Source organism: Eriocheir sinensis, chromosome 9, assembly GCF_024679095.1.
Source record: "Eriocheir sinensis breed Jianghai 21 chromosome 9, ASM2467909v1, whole genome shotgun sequence".
Lineage (NCBI taxonomy): Eukaryota > Metazoa > Arthropoda > Malacostraca > Decapoda > Varunidae > Eriocheir > Eriocheir sinensis.
The window spans coordinates 24475026-24492539 of NC_066517.1; the positions used below are offsets into that span (position 1 = coordinate 24475026).

General features: G+C 40.8%; 1 protein-coding gene across 2 annotated transcripts in view; it reads right to left on the minus strand.

The window, feature by feature from the left end:
* LOC126996227 (hemicentin-1-like) overlaps nt 1–17514 on the minus strand; it is a 134677-nt gene that overhangs the window by 26286 nt on the left and 90877 nt on the right. For both annotated transcript variants that reach the window (XM_050856574.1, XM_050856573.1), the window contains exons 4-7: nt 15985–16184; nt 11592–11702; nt 6412–6615; nt 5548–5699 (exon numbers count right to left, since the gene is read on the minus strand). In XM_050856574.1, the coding sequence (XP_050712531.1) occupies nt 5548–5699; nt 6412–6615; nt 11592–11702; nt 15985–16184 (667 nt within the window). The remainder of the gene's footprint in view (nt 1–5547; nt 5700–6411; nt 6616–11591; nt 11703–15984; nt 16185–17514) is intronic.

Sequence of the window (17514 nt, forward strand, 5' to 3'; positions counted from 1 at the left end):
TTTCTCTTGTACGTGTCTTGTATGTGTGTGTCTGTCCGTATGTGCGTGTGTGTCTGTGTTAGTCTCTGCGCTGTACTTCTGTCTATGTGAGTGTCTGTCTGTCTGTTTGTCTTTCGTCCATCTCGTCTGTGTCCTTTTCTTCCTCTCTGCCTGTCCGTATGTCTGTTCGTTTGTCTGTGTGTCTGTCTATTAGTCTCTGCTCAATACTTCCGTCCGTCTGTTTGTCTCTGTCTCTCTGTGAACGCATGAACTATTGTCGTCAAATATTTTCTCGGCAAATGAACGCAATTTGTAAATGTAAATGAGAGGGCGAGGAGCGGCGGCGCTTCAGAACTTTGGGAGAATGTCTCTGCAATGTTGTTTACTTAGGAGCGCGAGGGTGAAGGAGGAGGAGGAGGAGGGGCAGTGTAGAAGGTTAAAGAGGAGGAGTGGAAGAGGAGTGGAAAGGAAGTGGTAGAGGAGTGAAAGAGGAATAAAAAGTAAAGGAGAAAGAGTAGAGTAGTAGTAGGAGGAATAGGAAGAGAGAGAGGAGGAGGGGTAGGAGTGAAGGAAGAGGAGGAGGAAGGAAGGAGTACAGGAGGAAGAGGGGGAGAAGAAGAGGAGGAGGAGGAGATAAAGAGGGAAAAGGAGGAGATCGGAAAAGTTGACCGTTATGTTTTCGGTTCCTTATTTAGAACGATATCATTTTTGCATTACTTTTTTCCTTTTTCTCTTATACTCCTCCTCCTCCTCCTCCTACAACAACAACTACTACTACTACTACTACTACTACTACTACTACTACTACTACTTTAGTCGGTTTCATTCCGTCTGTCCACTCGCGAAAGTAGATGTGGCACCTGCGTATTGTTAGTTCGTGATTGCGTGAAGATCAACTTTATATTGTCAGTGATATATTTGAATGTTTGTGTATACAAAACCCTCAAGTCTTTTTATATGAACCACAAACGTGCCGATTTGCATCGATAATCGACCATATAAGCACACGGAAGACTAATTTGTACATCAAATAGTATAGTCTGATCACACTCGAATGATTCATAGACTGTCAGATACCCATATTTCATCTCACTCAGGTACATAAAGTGATATACGACTCTGCAAGTGTCTATACAAAAGGAATTTTGATGTGTTGCATTTAAATAACATGGGTAGCCTAATATTCGAAATAGCCTAGCATTGTATTCAACAGTTTTTATTTACTCTTTCATGTTATTTTGATTATTAATCATTATTTACTTGCAATAAATTATTAAGATATCCTTTATATGCACTTGCAGAGCCAGATGTGTTTTAACATACCTGAAATGAGCTATCAATCAATGAATTTGAAAAACCATAGATCGTTCAAGCATGACGTGACTGTTATTTGATACAAGCTTGTCTTTTCGTGTGCTTGTATGTTAGATTAGCGATGCAAATGACTGAGTTGTTTTTTGTATGCATAAACATACAAATATATCATTGAAAAATAAGATTGAATGTCTCTCACAACAGTTGATTTTCACGTATTCACGAACTAGAAATGCGCAGGTGCCACATCCTCCAAAACTCCCGCTTTGTTGGCGGACAGATGGAACGAAACAGACTTTACTACTGCCATTACTTTACGTTTCTTTCATATTTTCCGCGCTCTCATATAAGTGCACGCGTAACACTTTTGCTTCCCACTTTACATCATTACACGCAATCTCTCTCGTAATAGCCTTCGTTTACTTACAACCTCACGCTCACGTTTATGCTACTTTTCATACGAGCGAGTGGAGGAAAAAAAGATATTAAAAGCTCGTAAAGAATGCTGTAAAGAGGAGGAGGAGGAGGCGAAGGAGGAGGAGGAGGAGAAGGAGAAGGAAGGAGGGTTGGGGTAATGTGAAAGAAAGGAAGGAATAGAGTACAGAGGGAAGGAAGAGGAGGAGAGAAAAGGAAGATAAAGAGAAAATGAAGGCAAGAGTAAGAAATGAAGAGAGAAGAGAAGAAAAATGGGTGTGAGGTAAGAAGGGAAAAGATGAAGGAGAAGAAACGGAGAGAAAAAAAGAAGAGGGAGAAGGAGGATGAAATTGAGGGAAAGAAAGAAAGAAAGGTGGAGAAAGAGAGAAGGAGGAAAAGGGAAGGAAGGGAAGGGAGAGAAGAAACAAAATTAAGGAAGAAAGAAAAAAAGAAAAAGATTGAAAGAAGGAAAGAAAAAAAATGGAAAACACAGAAAGCGTGGAGGAAGAGAGAGGCAGTTTAAAGGTAGGGAAGAGAGAAGGGAGAGAAGGAGCAGTGAGAGGGAGAGTAAAAAAATAAAGCGTCAGGTCAAGCTAGGTCAACTCATTACCTGGAATTGCGTGTTCGCTGACCCGGAAATATTGGTTGTGGAGGAGGAGGAGGAGGAGGAGGAGGAGGAGGAGTGAATTTAAATGCAAAAAGGGGACAGGTGGAGGGTATGGCAGAATGGTGCTTCCCAATTTTTTTTTTACTATGTACCTCTCAGGGATTTTCTGAAGAGGAGGAGGAGGAGGAGGAGGAGGGTGAAAATGAGGTTAAGATAATGAGAAAAGGGAGGGGAAGAGTAGGAGGAGGAGGAGGAGGAGAAGGGTGAAACTGATTAAAAAAGTAAGAAAAGGAGGAAAGAAAGGGTTGAAGGAAGAGGAGGAGGAGGAAGAAGAAGAAGAACAAAAACAAGAACAAGAAGATGAAGAAGAAGAAGAGGAAGATGAAAAAGAAAAGGAGGAGGAGGAGAATGAAAACAAGGAAAAAACAGCGAGAAAAAAAGAGAAAAGGAAGGAAAAGTAAAGGAGAATAAAGAATAAGCAATGAACGAAAGAGGAAGAACAGAGAAGACGAAAAACAAATACCAATAAACAGAAAAATAATCCTAATCGATGCAGAACTATAACAGCCCTAAATTGAGCACTAAAGTTGAACCAAGTCTTCTATGCAGTAACTATGAAAACAAATCACCAAGAAACACTTCAGTCTATCCTCTTATTGCTCTCCCTTCCTTCCTCTCCTTGGTTCTCTCGCTCCCTCTCTCTGTTCTCCCTTATTCTACATTCTCCCTTATTCCGTTTATTCATCACATTGTCTTCGTCTTCCTTTCTTTATTACGTAGCTGCAAGTGTCTCCTCTTCCTAGTCCTCCTCTTCCTTTTCCTCCTCTTCCTTCTTCTTTCCTTCCTCAGTTCTCCCCTCTCCTCCAACATATATCTTTGTTTTTCCTTCCTTCAGTCTTCTATCGCCTTCCTTCCTTCCTTCCTTCCTCTTATATTTTTTCCTTCTTATTTTTTTTGTGTGTTATTTTCCACATTCTCCCTTATTCGACATTCTACTGTCAGTCCTAACGTGTTTTGTACTTGATGGTTCTGCGCGAGTACTTGAAAATTTTGCGTATCTTGAAAACTGTCGCGTTCCGTAAAGATTTCCCTGGCGAACCCTTTGGAGAGGAGGAGGAGGAGGAGGAGGAGGAGGAATAGAGATGTTTGTACTATGCAGATAACTATGTAGGAATGAGAAGATGAACATTGATGAAAAAGGAGAAGAAGAAAGGAAGTAGATAAAAGGAAGGAAGGAAGGAAGAAAGGAAGGAAGGAAGGAAGGAAGGAAGGAAGGAAAAAAAGAAAGAAAGAAAGAAAGAAGGAAAGAAAGGAAGGAAGGAAAGAAAGAAAGAAAAGAAGAATGGGAAGATAAAACAAAAAAGAAAAATAAGAAGAAATGAAATAGATAAGATAGAAGACGAAGGAAGGAAGGGAAGGGGAAGGAGCTAGATAGCAGACAGTGAAGGAAAGAAAAACAAAGATATATATTGGAGGAGAGGGGAGAGAATGGAGGAAGGCAAGAGAAGAGAAGCGGGGCGAAAAACAGGAGACGAAAATATGGAGGAGGAGGAAAACGTAGAAGAGGAATTGGAGGAGGAAGAAAAGGAGGAACAGGAAGACGAAGAAAATAGGATAAATAAACGGAAGAAGGGGAATAATATAAAGCGAAGAAGATGGAATTGAAGAAGACGGAGAGAAAGAAAGAATAAAAAAGAAGTAATGATGAAGAAGAAGAAGAATAGAAAGAAAGAAACACATGTGAAAGGGAAGAGGAATAAAGAAAAAAAAAATAACGACGTATAAAAATGAGAAGGGTGGAGAAAAATAAACTTGAGACGAAGAAAGAAAAAGTAAATAAAGAAAAGAGAAACAAAGAGAGAGAGAGAGAGAGAGAGAGAGAGAGAGAGAGAGAGAGAGAGAGAGAGAGAGAGAGAGAGAGAGAGAGATTAATGAAAACAACAACTAATAATTCATTTCAATTAAGGATAAAAAAGAGGAAATAAAGAAAAAGAAAGAAAGAAAACAGAAGGAAAAGAAGATAAGAATAAGAATGAAATAAGAAAACGAAATAAAGAAAAAAAAGAATGTAAAGGAAAACTGTGTGAAAAAAGATTAAAAAAAAGGAAATATGAAAACGAAGAAAGAAAAAAAAAACTTGAAAGCAAAAAACAAACAAACAAACAAAAAATAACAGGAACGAAAAAAAAGAAGAGAAAGAAAACGGGGTACAAGGAAACAAAATTAAAAAAAATAAAAAAATAAACGAAATAAAAAAAAACGTGCCAAAAAAGTTAACGAACCCGAACCACTTAAACGAACCCACTCACACTCCCTTAACGACCCCCCTGCCCCCCCCTGCCCCCCCCCTCCCCCCTCCTCCTCCTCCTCCTGTACCCTTTCTCTCGTGGGTCATGTCGAGGTCACAGAACTCCCCTGTGACCTAGTGACCTCTCCTGACCTCATCTCCTTCCTCATTCCATACTCTTCCCTTCTCCCTCCCTCTCCTTTTCTCCCTTATCCTCTTCTATCCTTCCGCCCTCTCCCTCTCCTCCCCTCTTCCGTCTTTCCTCCCTTTCTCCCTCCCTCTCATTTTCTCCCCTACCCCCTTCTGTCCTTCCGCCTTTTCCCTCTCCTCCCCTCTCTCTTCTTTCCTCCCTTTTTCCCTCCCTCTCCTTTTCTCCCTTATCCTCTTCTATCCTTCCGCCCTCTCCCTCTCCTCCCCTCTTCCGTCTTTCCTCCCCTGCCCCCTTCTCTCCTTCCCTCTCCCCCTTTTCCCTCCTTTTCCCTTTTCATCCGTTTTCTCACCCTCCCACCATTCCCTTCTTTCCTTTTCTCATTCTTTCCTCTCCCCTTTTCCAACTTCCTATTCTCCTCTTCCTTTTCTCTCCCTTCTCCACCCTTGGCTTTCCACCTCCAATCCTTTTCTTTATCGTTTCTTTCCTCTCTCCTCCTCCCTTCCTCAATCGTGTCTTTCCTCTCTCCTCCTCCCTTCATTTTTCCCTCCAGCACTCTAGCATCTTTTATATACCTCCATCCTCTTCTCTCCACCCTCTTTCCTTCCTACACCAATCATATCTTTTCCTGTTCACTCCTATCCCTCCCTTTCCCCTTCTCCCTCTTCACATGCCCCTCTTCCTTCTTTCCTCCTCCTCCCATCCCTCTCCTTCAGTCCATTTCCTTTCCCCTCCCACTCCATTTCCCTTCCCCCCTTCTCCTCATTCCCCCGGGTCAGGTAAGGTCACGTGACTCACCTGTGTGGTGCTGGACTCCACGAAGTCTCCGTCCAGCCACCAGGTGAGGTCAGCGGGCGGCCGTGACCCCGTGGCCTCGCAGAGAAGGGTGTGGAGGCCGCCCTCAGGAAGCCCCGTCAGGTTACCCAGGATCTTGACCTCTAGCGGCGGGACTGTGGGGCGGGAGAGGTCAGGGGTCAGAGATCAAGCTTAGAGGGTGTAATAGTAGAGGAAAGAGCACTGTTGGTTAGGATAAGAGGTCAGGGGTCAGAGGTCAAGATCAGAGGGTGAAGAAGTAGAGGGAAGAGCAGTGTAGGTAGGGAGAGAGGGGAGGAAAAAAAAACGAGAAGGATAGAGGGAGGAAAGAGAGGAAAGGAGGGAGGGATGAAGATGCGGAAGAAAGAAAACGAAGATGATTACTGAAGAATGGGAATGCATAGGAGAGAAGGAACTAAGGAAGGAAGGGATGAAGGAATGGTGAGAAAAAGAAAGGTGGAAAAGAGAAGGAAAAGATCGAAAAATGGAAGATGGAAAAAGAAAAGGTAGAAAAGAAACAGTGAAAAAAGAAAATGTGGACAAAGAAAAGATGAAAAAAGAAAATATGAAAAAAGAAGGTAGGAAAATAAAATAAAAGAAAGTAGAAAATAGAAAAACGATCAGAAAAGAAAAAAAAGAAAAGGTGGAAAATAAAAGAAATACGTGAAAAAAAGGTTGAAAAGAAGGTGAAAAAAAGAAATTGTGGAAAAAGAAAAAAAATGTAGTGAAATGGAGACAAAGAAAAACCGAACAGATGGAAAAAAAACAATAACAACAGAAAAAAAAAACTAGACCACAAAACGAATATATCTAAAACCAACCAACCAACCAGCAATACAATACACGTACAGGTCATGTCCAGGGTGACGGAGGCGAGGGAGGGCTGGGTCAGGTTGGACGAGGAAGCGCGGCACGTCAGAACGCGGTGCAGGTGCTGGCGGGTCAGGTCAGGCAGAGTCAGGGTGTTGCTGGTGACCTGACCTTTGACCTCGTCCACCACGTCGTCCAGGAGTGACCCCGAGTGCCACCAGGTCACCCGCGGCGGAGGTTGACCTGGAGGGGGGAGGGGGAGGTCATGGTCAGAGGGGGGGGGGATGTTGTTGTTGTTGTTGTTGTTGTTGTTGTTGTTGTTGTTGTTGTTGTTGGTGGTGGTGGTGGTGTTATGTATGTATGTATGTATGTATGTACTATTATTATTATTATTATTATTATTATTATTATTATTATTATTATTATTATTACAACCATCGCAAATTAAATTACCTCAGTACAATGGATGATAAATCTTCCTCGCTTTAAACTTTTATTTTTGTGGGATAATGAATGTTGAGAGAGAGAGAGAGAGAGAGAGAGAGAGAGAGAGAGAGAGAAATTGAGCAGGTATTACTACTTCTACTACTACTACTACTACTACTACTACTACTACTACTACAACAACACCACAGGCTATTCACTTGATTAATCCGTTCATAAATAACCTCGTGTCAACTCTTCTAATATGTTTCTCATCTTTACCTTCATTCTTTCCTTGCATTACTTCATCATTATCATCATCATTATTACTTCATCATTATCATCATCATTATCATTATTACACCTCAGGCCATTCTCTTGATTAATTCGTTCATAAATATTCTTGTGTCAACCTCTCTCTTTTGTTTTTTTTGTTGACCTTCTTTCTGTTTCATCGTTTCCTTTCTTTCTTTGTTTGCTATTAATTTTGTATCTAATCTTTAAGTGCTAATCAATTTTCTGTGTTATTAGGTACTAGGAGCGTAGGTGCTGTAAGGGGGTCATTTGTTTTCTTTTCTAATATTTTTCTTATGTTATTGATGTGTGTACCTTTTTTCTTTTCTTTCTTTTCCTTTATTATTTTCTTTCACTTTCATATCCAACCAACGAGCTAATTACTAGGCGCGTCAAAACTGTAAAGGGGTCAACTTTTTTTCTTTTTTAATATCTTTCCTGCTATCATTTATCCATTTATCTTTCTCTGCCTTTCTTCTCTTTCTTTCTTTTCTCCAAATTTCTTCTCGAATTCTTACGTACTAATCAGTTTACTATATTTATTGTTTATCATTTATTATCTGCTATGTATGCGTTCACCTTTTTATATTTTCTTTTTCTTTCTTTCTTTAATTTTTATTCCATACCTAATTCTTAAGTTCTAATCATTTTTCGGTGAGAGGGTCAATTACTTTCATTCTAATATCTTTCTGTTGGTATACATGTATTTTTCCTTCTTTTAATTTCCTACCTTCCTCTTTTTTTATCTTTACTTATATTTCCTCCCTAATCAATGAATCGAGGCTTTAAGAGGATCATTAAATTTCTTTCTAATATCGTTCGACTCTTATTTCTGCATTTTCCTTTTCTTTCTCTTTGTTTCTTCTTTTAATTTTTTTCCCACTTTAATTTCTTCCGTAATCAATTAATCGAGGCTTTAAGAGGGTCATTAAACCCTTTTCTAATATATTTCGACTCCTATTCATGCATTTTCCTTTTCTTTCTCTCCTTCCTCCTCTTTCTTTTTTTGTTTCTTCTTTTTAATTTTCTCTTACTTTAAATTTCTTCCCTAATCAATGTATCGAGGCTTTAAGAGGGTCATTAAATTCCTCTCTGATATCTTTCGACTCTTATATATGTATTTTCCTTTTATGCTTTCTTTTCTTTTCTTTCTTTCTCTCATTAATTTCACCCTTTGTCTTTAAGTGCATTGAGGCTGTAAGGGGCCATTCAATTCCTTTCTAATACCTTGCCACTCTTATTTATTTTCCCTTTTTCCTTTCCTTCCTTCTCTTCCTCCTCTTCCTCCTCCTCCTCCTCTTTTTCCCCGGCCTCCTCGAAGTCTGGCTATAGGAAATCGATAGACACTCCCTCCGATAGATTCTCCGTGCCAAGTTTTATTTTTATTCGCTTCATTTCTATTGCCGGAAAGTTTTGAAAGTGAAATCAGAAAGAAAACTCCATTACTACGAGGTGAAGTATATGTTCTCTCTCTCTCTCTCTCTTTCTTACTCTCTCTCTCTCTCTCTCTCTCTCTCTCTCTCTCTCTCTCATTCCTCTTTCCTTCCTTTCTTCCTTTCCTCCATTCCTTCCTCTCCTCTCATTCTCTCACTCTCTTTTCTTCTGCCAGCTTTCTTCCTCTTTCCCTCCTTCCCTCCTTCCCTCCCTCCCTTTCTTCCTTCCCCTCACCCTTTTACTCTCCCTCACTTCTTCCTCCCTTTATTTTTATCTCCCTCTTATCTCTTCCATCCCTCATTCTCATACCCTTACCTCCAACTCTCCCTCTCTCTCTCCCTCCCTCCCTTTCTTACTTCCCCTCACTCCTCCTCCTTTATTTCAACCCCTCTCTTTCCTCCCTAATTCTCATCCCTCCCTCTATTCCCTTTCCCTCCTTCCTCCTTCTCTCCAAGATTACCTCCAAGCCGTGTGGAGAGAAGGAGGTGACTAATGTACACCTTACCTGTATTTCCTCCCTCCTGAGACTGGAGAGAAGATTACCAGTGGAGGGAAGAAGGGAGAGAAGGGAGGGAGGGAGGGAGGAAGGAACGGAAGCTTAGTCGTGATGGTTGGGGGGGAGGTAACGTGGAGGAGGGTAAGAGGAGGTAAGGAGGAGGTTAGGAGGGAGAGAGGAAGGAAAGGAGGGAAGGAGGGAGGGAAGAGGTGAGAAGGAAGGAAGGAAGGAAGGAAGAAAAAAAGAAAGAAAAAATCCAAAACAGAAAGGAAGGAAATAGGGAGGGGAAACAAAGAAAGAAAAGAGGAGAGGGGAAGGAAGGGAGGAGAAGAGAGAGAGTTAAAGAAAGGAAGCGGAAAGAACGATAAGAGGGGACGAGAAGGAAAGGGAAGAAAAGGGATGGAAAGAGATGGGAAGGGAAGAGAGAGGAAGGGGAGGAAAGGGAAGGGAAGGGAAGGGATAAGAGGGGATGGAAAAGGATGGGATGGGAAGAGAAGCGAAGGGAAGGGAAGGTATGTAAAGGGAAGGAAAGAGAAATAAAGGGAAGGGAAGGGAAGGGAAGGGAAGGGAAGGGAAGGAAAGAGAAATGAAGGGAAGGGAAGGGAAGGGAAGGGAAGGGAGGGGAGGGGAAGGGAAGGGAAGGGAAGAGAGGAAGTTTGTGGACAGAATATAAATTTGAAATATGTATCATAATTTATTTTAAGCCGACATTGATCATTCTCTCTCTCTCTCTCTCTCTCTCTCTCTCTCTCTCTCTCTCTCTCTCTCTCTCTCTTATGTCAACAAGCTTCAATATTCTCTATTTTCGCTTCATCACAAGACGAACTTATTTATTTTTTACTTTTTTCCTATTTTTCCTATTTTTCCTTCTTTTATTAATTATCAGTGAACCGCTTTCGTTGTCCTTTTTATATCGTTTTCCTTTGGCCTTTATAATATTTTTCGGCTGTTGTTTTAATACGTGGGAAATTACGTTTATATTTTTATTGTTTTTATGGGTGGTTTTTAAGTTTCCGTGTATAGCCTTTTCCTGTGTTTGTTTGTAATACGAATAAGTAAAAATCACATTGTTTTCTGTGTTTGTATATCCCTTTTCTCTTCCTTTTGCTTCCTTTTCTTTCGCTTTCGTTCAGTTCCCTTCCGTTCTCTTCCCTTCCCTTCCCTACCCTCTCTTTCCCTTCCCTTCCCTTCCCTTCCCTCCCTTCCCTTCCCTTCCTTTCCCTTCCGTTCCCTTCCCATCTCATCTCATACACCTTCAATTCCAACTTACCTGAAATTTCCATCATTCTTATTTAATTATCTTTTCAAACACCTATTACTACTTACCTCAGATCCTCCTCCTTATCCACTGGTCTTTTTTAATCACTTTTCCTTCCCAGATCAGATCAGATGTGGTCCCGGGATATGCCTTTGCAACGGCTCCCTGATTTTCTGCTCATTCAATGTCAATGTTCTCGTGCTTCAACTCTAATTTTCTTCAGTTTTCACTTGACATCTTTTTTTTTCACTGATTTTGCACTTGTGTTTTAGTCTTCTGAACTCTTTGTCTTTCCTTCCAGAGTTTTTTTCAGGTAACTTTTCCTTTCTTTTATTTTCTCACACACCTTTGATTTTCCATTCTTCCCATACTGTTTACCTGTATTTTACCCTCCTACCTTTTTGCCGAATAATTAACCATAAGAACACGTTAAATTCCCATCCTTTTTATTTGCTTTCCATACACCTAGAGTCGTATTATGAGACATTTCGCCGCCCAAGAGCACATATTTGACTAGGCTTTCATAGGAGTTGTGGGCATTTCCAGGGGTAGTTTTATGACCCTGGTGGTAGTTTGACCCTTCATCTGTACCGTGAACCCAAAGAAACACTCATTAGATTTAGAACCTGACTGCCCCCCTCTTTGGCTTTTAGAAATAGCTGATGTGGGAAACGTGTGTCTTATTATGCCGACCCTACTCTCACATGCCTCAAATTCATAAACCTTATTAACTGCTTTACTTGCCCTTTCAAACACCTTTTACCACACACCTCTACTTCAACCCATCCCTCTATTAACCTGTCTTTTTCAACTCCCTCACTTAACTTCAATTCAAATCCTTTTCATGATCCATTTGTCTTTTCTAACACGTTTCTATTCCCACTAACCTTAAATTCCCATCCTTTCTCTTATTACATCCCTTCTCAAACACCTTCACTCCCACATACTTTCACTTCCCTCCCTCCCTCTGTTTACCTGTCTATAGTCTCACTTAACTTCAATTCAAATCCTTTTCATGATCCACTTGTCTTTTCTAACACCTTTCTATTCCCACTCACCTTAAATTTCCATCCTCTCTCTTATATCGTTTGACCCTCCCTCTATTTAAATGTATACAAACACCTTTCACTTACGTACTTTACACTTTGCAATTCCCTCAAACTCATATCCTTTTATTCACTGGTCACTTCAAAGACTTTTTATTCTCCTCCTCCTCCCTCTTATTTACATCTCTTTTCAAACACCTTCTCTTCTCACTCACTTTCACTTTCCTCCCTTCCTCTGTTTACCTTCCGGCCTGAACATCGTGCTTACCTTTGTTGGCGTGACAGGTGAGGCTCAGGCTCTCCCCCAGGTGGTAGGGCCCGATCACCCCCGACACCTCCAGTCCCTCGCGGCCCTCGATTGTCACGCTCTCCGGGGGAACTGGGGAGAGAGGGGGGAAGGGTGGTCATTAATAAGGAAGGAAGGGGGGAGAAAGAGGGGAGAAGGGTGGGTTATCACGCGGGGGGAGAGAGGAGAGGGAGGTATTAGAGGGGAGAGAGAGGGGAAGGAAGGGGAAAGAGAGGGAAAGGGAGTGGAAGGGAAGGAAATGTAGGGGAGAAAGGGAGTTATCACAATGGGGAATAGGGGAGAAGGGGGAGATTAATAATGAGGGAGATAGGAAAGCTAGGGAAGGGAGGGGAGAGGGAGAGGGGAAGGGAGGGGTTCATCACACTGGAGGGGAGGGGAGAGAAAAGGAGTGGGAAGATTAATTAAGAATGCAGTGGTTTTTGCATTCTCTGGGGAGGTTATTGGAGAGGGGAGAGGGAAGGGAAGGGAGGGAAGAGAGAGAGGGGAAGGGAGGGGAGAAGGGAAGGGTAAAGGGAAAATTTAAGGGGTAGTTAGTAAAAAAAGAGAAAAAGAATGGAATGAGAGAGGGAAGGGATGAGAAAGGAGGGGGATAGGAAGGGGAAGGTTGAGAGAAAAAGACGAGAAAGGAAAAGGAAAGGAGAAGGGAAGAGAGAGGGAAGGAGAGATAATCATGAAGGGAGTGAGAAGGCAAAAAAAAAAAAAAGAGGAAAGAAATGAGATAATGAGAGAAGAAGGGAAGGGAAGGAAGGGGAAGGAGGGAGAGGAAGGGAAGGGAGGAGAAAATTGGTTTATTGACATGAAGGGAAAGGTAGAGGGAAGGGAAAAAGAGGAACAGGAAAAATTGGGAGGGGGGAGAGGAAGAGGGGAGAGAGAAAGAGGGGGAGAGAAAGAAAAAAAGGGAGAAAAGGGATGCATAGGAAATTGAAGAGGGAGGGAGGGAGGGAGGGAAAAAAGGGAGGGGAGTTTGTTGTCGAGGGAAGTGAGGGATGGAGAGAAAAAAGAGGGAGAGAGAGGAGGAAGGGAAGGATAGGGGGGCGGGGTATGAGGGGAATAAGAGAGGGGAGAAAGGAAGGGGAGGGGAAAGGGTTACAATGTGAATCGAAGGGGCAGATAAAAAGGAAAAGGAAAGGGGAGGGGAAATGGTTAATGAGAGGAATTGAGGGAGGAAGGGGAAGAGGGGAAGGGTAGGGAAGGGAGAGAAGAACAAAAAGGGTAAGGGGAAGAGGAGAAGAAGGAGAGGAAGAGGAGAAGGAGGAGGAGGAGGAAGGGGAAGGAAAGAGGAGATAATGAGAGGAGTTGAAGGAGGGAGGGGAAGAGGGAAAGGGTAGGGGAGAGAGAGAAGAACATTAGGGTAAGGGGAAGAGGAGAAGAAGGAGAGGAAGAGGAGGAGGAGGAAAGGAAAGGAAAGGGGAAGGAAGAGTGGGAATGGGAAGAGGGGAAGGGAGGTGGGAAGGAGAGTAGAATAAAAGAGGAAGGAGAAGAGAAGAGGAAGGAAAGGAGAAGAAAGAGGAAGAAAAGAGGAAAAAAGAAAGGCAAGAATTAAAGGAAAGATAAAGGGGATAAGAAAGGAGATAAAGACGTATAAAAGAGAGAGAGAGAGAGAGAGAGAGAGAGAGAGAGAGAGAGTATTAATATGGCTGCTGGGTTGGCTAATGACATGGATGTGAGAGAGAGAGAAAGAGGGAGAGGAGGAGGAGGAGGAGGAGGAGGAGGAGAGGAGGGAAGAATAAGGAGATGGAGGGATCAGGAGGGAGGTATACATTTGTCAGCCTCTCTTCCCTTTCCTCCTCCTCCTCCTCCTCCTCCTCTCTCATCTCTCTTCTCTTATCTCCTCTCATTCCATCTTATCTCCCCTTTTCCTCTCTCCCTCTCCTCTCCTCCTCCTGTTCCTATCATTTATCTTCTCTCCTTTTGTTCCTCTCGTCGATTCAGTCTTTCAAAATGTTTTGTTATCATTATTATTATTATTATTATTATTATTATTATTATTATTATTATTTTCTGTCTGTCTGTCAGTCCGTCTATTTGTCTGTATGTATATATGTATGTATGAATATATATATGTACGAGTATGTATGTATGTATATATGAATGAATGTATGTATGTATGTATGTATGTATGTAGGCATGTATGAATTTTAATACTTTCACATCAGGACGAATTTTCTTTGGTTGTGTATGACAGACTTTTTTTTCCTTTTAACGACCAATTAGATCCCGTGTAATTAGCATCAGTCATTAGCGAGCAATCAGTCTGGCGTAATTAGGTGAACAATTGTCTGGCCAGGAGAGGCTTTGGCATAATTAGGGAGGTTTGTGTTTTTTTCTTTCTTTTTTTTTCTTACTTTTTGTTTTTAATTTTTTTCTCGACTCTACGTTACGTTTAGTTGGAATTATATCATTTAAGTGAGAGAGAAAGGCAAGGAGGATTAGGTTAGGATTAATCTCTCTCTCTCTCTCTCTCTCTCTCTCTCTCTCTCTCTCTCTCTCTCTCTCTCTCTCTCTCTCTCTCTCTCTCTCTCTCTCTCTCTCTAATCTGTGGTGCTTCTCTCTCTCTCTCTTCATCCCATAATTATTAAGGTTTCTCTCTCCTCCTCTTACTCCTAACTTATCTTCTCTCTCTCTCTCTCTCTCTCTCTCTCTCTCTCTCTCTCTCTCTCTCTCTCTCTCTCTCTCTCTCTCTCTCTCTCTCTCTCTCTCTCTCTCTCAAAGTTATTGTTTTCCCCTTCTCACCCCTTTCATTAAATCTTCCGCTTCTCCTCCTCCTCCTCTTCCTCCTCCTCCTCTTCCTCTTTCTGCATTATATATTTCCTTTTTATTTGCATTTCCCATTCATGACTTCTGCATTTTCTTTGTTCTTTCTTCCTTCCTCCTCTTTATTTTTTCTTATTATATTTTTACGTTTTCCTTTTATGTTTCATCATCTTCTCTTCCCCTCTGTCATTTTCTCTCCCTCATCTCTCAACATCTCTTGCTATTCCTTCATTTATTCCTAGGTATTGTTTCTTCTTGTGGTTTCCCCTGTTATTATCTCTCTCTCTCTCTCTCTCTCTCTTCAATTTTCCACCTATCAACCCTATTCCCTCTTTTCTCACTTCTCTTCCATTCTTTCCTCTCTTCTCTTTCATCCATTTTTTCCTCCTCCACTCTTTTCATTTCCTCCCCTATCCTTTTTTCTCGTTGTTTACTCCTGTTATTTTGCTCTTTCCATTCTTCCTCCTCCTTCTCCTTTCCCTTCTGTTCCCACTTTACTTATATATATTTTATCTTTCATTTCTCTTTTTCTTTCGTCTTTTTGATCCTCTCCTTGCTCACTTTCCTTAATTTTTACTTTTATGACCGTCTGGTATATTTTTAGCTTTATTTTTCTTATTTTTTTACATGTATTCTTCATTCTACATTATTACAATTTTCCAGCATCCCATTTTTTCCTTCCCCATTCGTTTCTCTTTATTCTCCTTTTCTTGTTCATTTCCCTTATTCCTTTTTTACTTAGATGGCCGTCAAGTTTATTTTTCGTCTTATTTTCATTATCTTTATAAGTCTATTCTTCATTCTACATTATTCCAATCTTCCAGTTTACAATTTTCCATTAACCATTTATTTCTTTTTATCTTCCTATTCTTTCCCACTTCCCTATTTTCTTTTAATTTTATGACCTCCCAGTATAATTTTAGCTTTATTTCTATTATACTCTGAAGGCTGTTCTTCACTGTACATTATTCCAATCTTTCAGCATTCAATTTTTCATTTCCCATTTACTTCTTTTTATCTTTCTTTTTCTTCCCACTCTCCGTATTTTCTTTTTACTTTTACGATCTCCTATAACTTTTCTTTACGCTACATTATTCCAATCTTCCACCATCCCATTTTTCTTTTTTCTTTTCCCATGCATTTTTTTTTCTTTCCCTGTTCTTACCTTCCCGTTCTCATGATTTTCCTAGCTACCATATTTATTATCCATGTCCTCTCTCTCCTTCCATTTATCTTCCTCTGTCTCGTCTGATCTTCCTTGTTTAGGTATGAAATGAAGGGAAAGGAAGGTAAGGGGTGAGGAAACGAGGAAAGAAAACAGAGAATATGGTAGTGTAGATAGGAAGGAAGGAAGGAAGAGAAGGGATAGAAGGAGAGAAGGAAAATGGGAAACACTAACACACATACTAACACACACACACACACACACGAACAGACAAACGAAAAAAATGAATGAAGTAAAAAAAAAGGAAAAAAAAGAAAAGAAATCACTCATATCTCCATTCATCCCATAACAAATAGATAAAAAAAAAAGAAAATAAAATAGTTCTCTTCATAAAAAAAAAAAAAAAAATTCTGGCCTTCCAATTCCCTTACTCACCCACAACATTGAGGCTGACGGCGAGGTTCCTGGTGGGGGAGGAGGCGAAATCGACGCGGCACCTGTACAGCCCCGCGTCCCCCGCCCGAACCCCGCTGAGCACCAGGCCAGGGGGGCGAGAGGTCAGGTCAAACTCGGCCCGCTCCCCAAGGCCTGACCAGTGGGCGTTTTTTTCGGCTGGTCCCTTGCGCGCGTCGATGCTGAAGGGGGGAAGGGAGAAAGGGGTGGTTAGTGGTAGTGGTGATGGGGGTGATGGTGGTGGTGGTGGCTAGGTTAGGTGAGGTTAGATTAGGTTAGGTTAGGTTAGGTTAGGTGGTGGTGGTGGTGGTGGTGGTGGTGGTGAGAGAGAGAGAGAGAGAGAGAGAGAGAGAGAGAGAGTAAATATGTGGGTGAAGGAGTAAATAAATGACTGCAGGGCGAGAACTGAGGGAAGGAAAGGAAGGTGAGGGGAAAGATTAAGGCAAGGGAAGGGCGGAGGAAAGATGGGATAAGGGGAAGGAGAAAGAAGGGAAGCAAGGGGATGAGGGGAAGGAAAGGGGAATGACCTCTGTATATATGTGATAAGGACGTCGTGAGGGGAAGAATAAATATAGAGGAATTAAAGAGGAAATATTCTCTCTCTCTCTCTCTCTCTCTCTCTCTCTCTCTCATAACCATCTCTTTCATCATCATCGTCTATGTGTCTTATTTCTCACACTCTTTTGAGAATGCTGAGCTGCCTCGTTTGTTATTTTTTTATATCTCTCGCTTTCACTAGCTCTCTTTCTTTTTCTCTCTTTCTTTCGTTCTCTCTCTCTCTCTCTCTCTCTCTCTCAATTCAGATCGTTAGTTTTTGCATACGATTTTAAAATGTCAAAATTATATATTTTTCTGCCAATAATAAATTCCTTTCTCGTTTCATTATATTACTACTACTACTACTACTGCTACTACTACTACTACTACTACTACTACTACTACTACTACTACTACTACTACTACTACTACTACTACTACTACTACTACTACTACTACTACTACTACTATTACTATTACTACTGTTATTACTACTACTACAAATATTCAACTTCCTTTTATTTATTTGGCTTCCTCTGTACATTTCTCTACCTCACAACTGTTTTTCTTAGCAACTGGACCAATTATTTTTATATATATATATATATATATATATATATATATATATATATATATATATAGAGAGAGAGAGAGAGAGAGAGTTGATCCAGTTGCTAAGAAAAATATTTCAGCGGTTGAGAAATTTACAGAAGAACCCTGATAAATAAAATGATTTACATACTATTCCTGTATTTTTTTTTCTTTCCTTTTCGTCTTCGTTTGACTTATGTTTACTTCTTAAAAGACAGTTAAGAAAAAACATGTCGGACGGTTTTGGTGTTGAGGACTATAATAATTCTTGGCCGGACTAAGGAAAAAAACAAAAATAAATCTTCGTTATACTGGATTACATTACGTACGGTGAATTAAAGTTATATATATATATATATATATATATATATATATATATATATA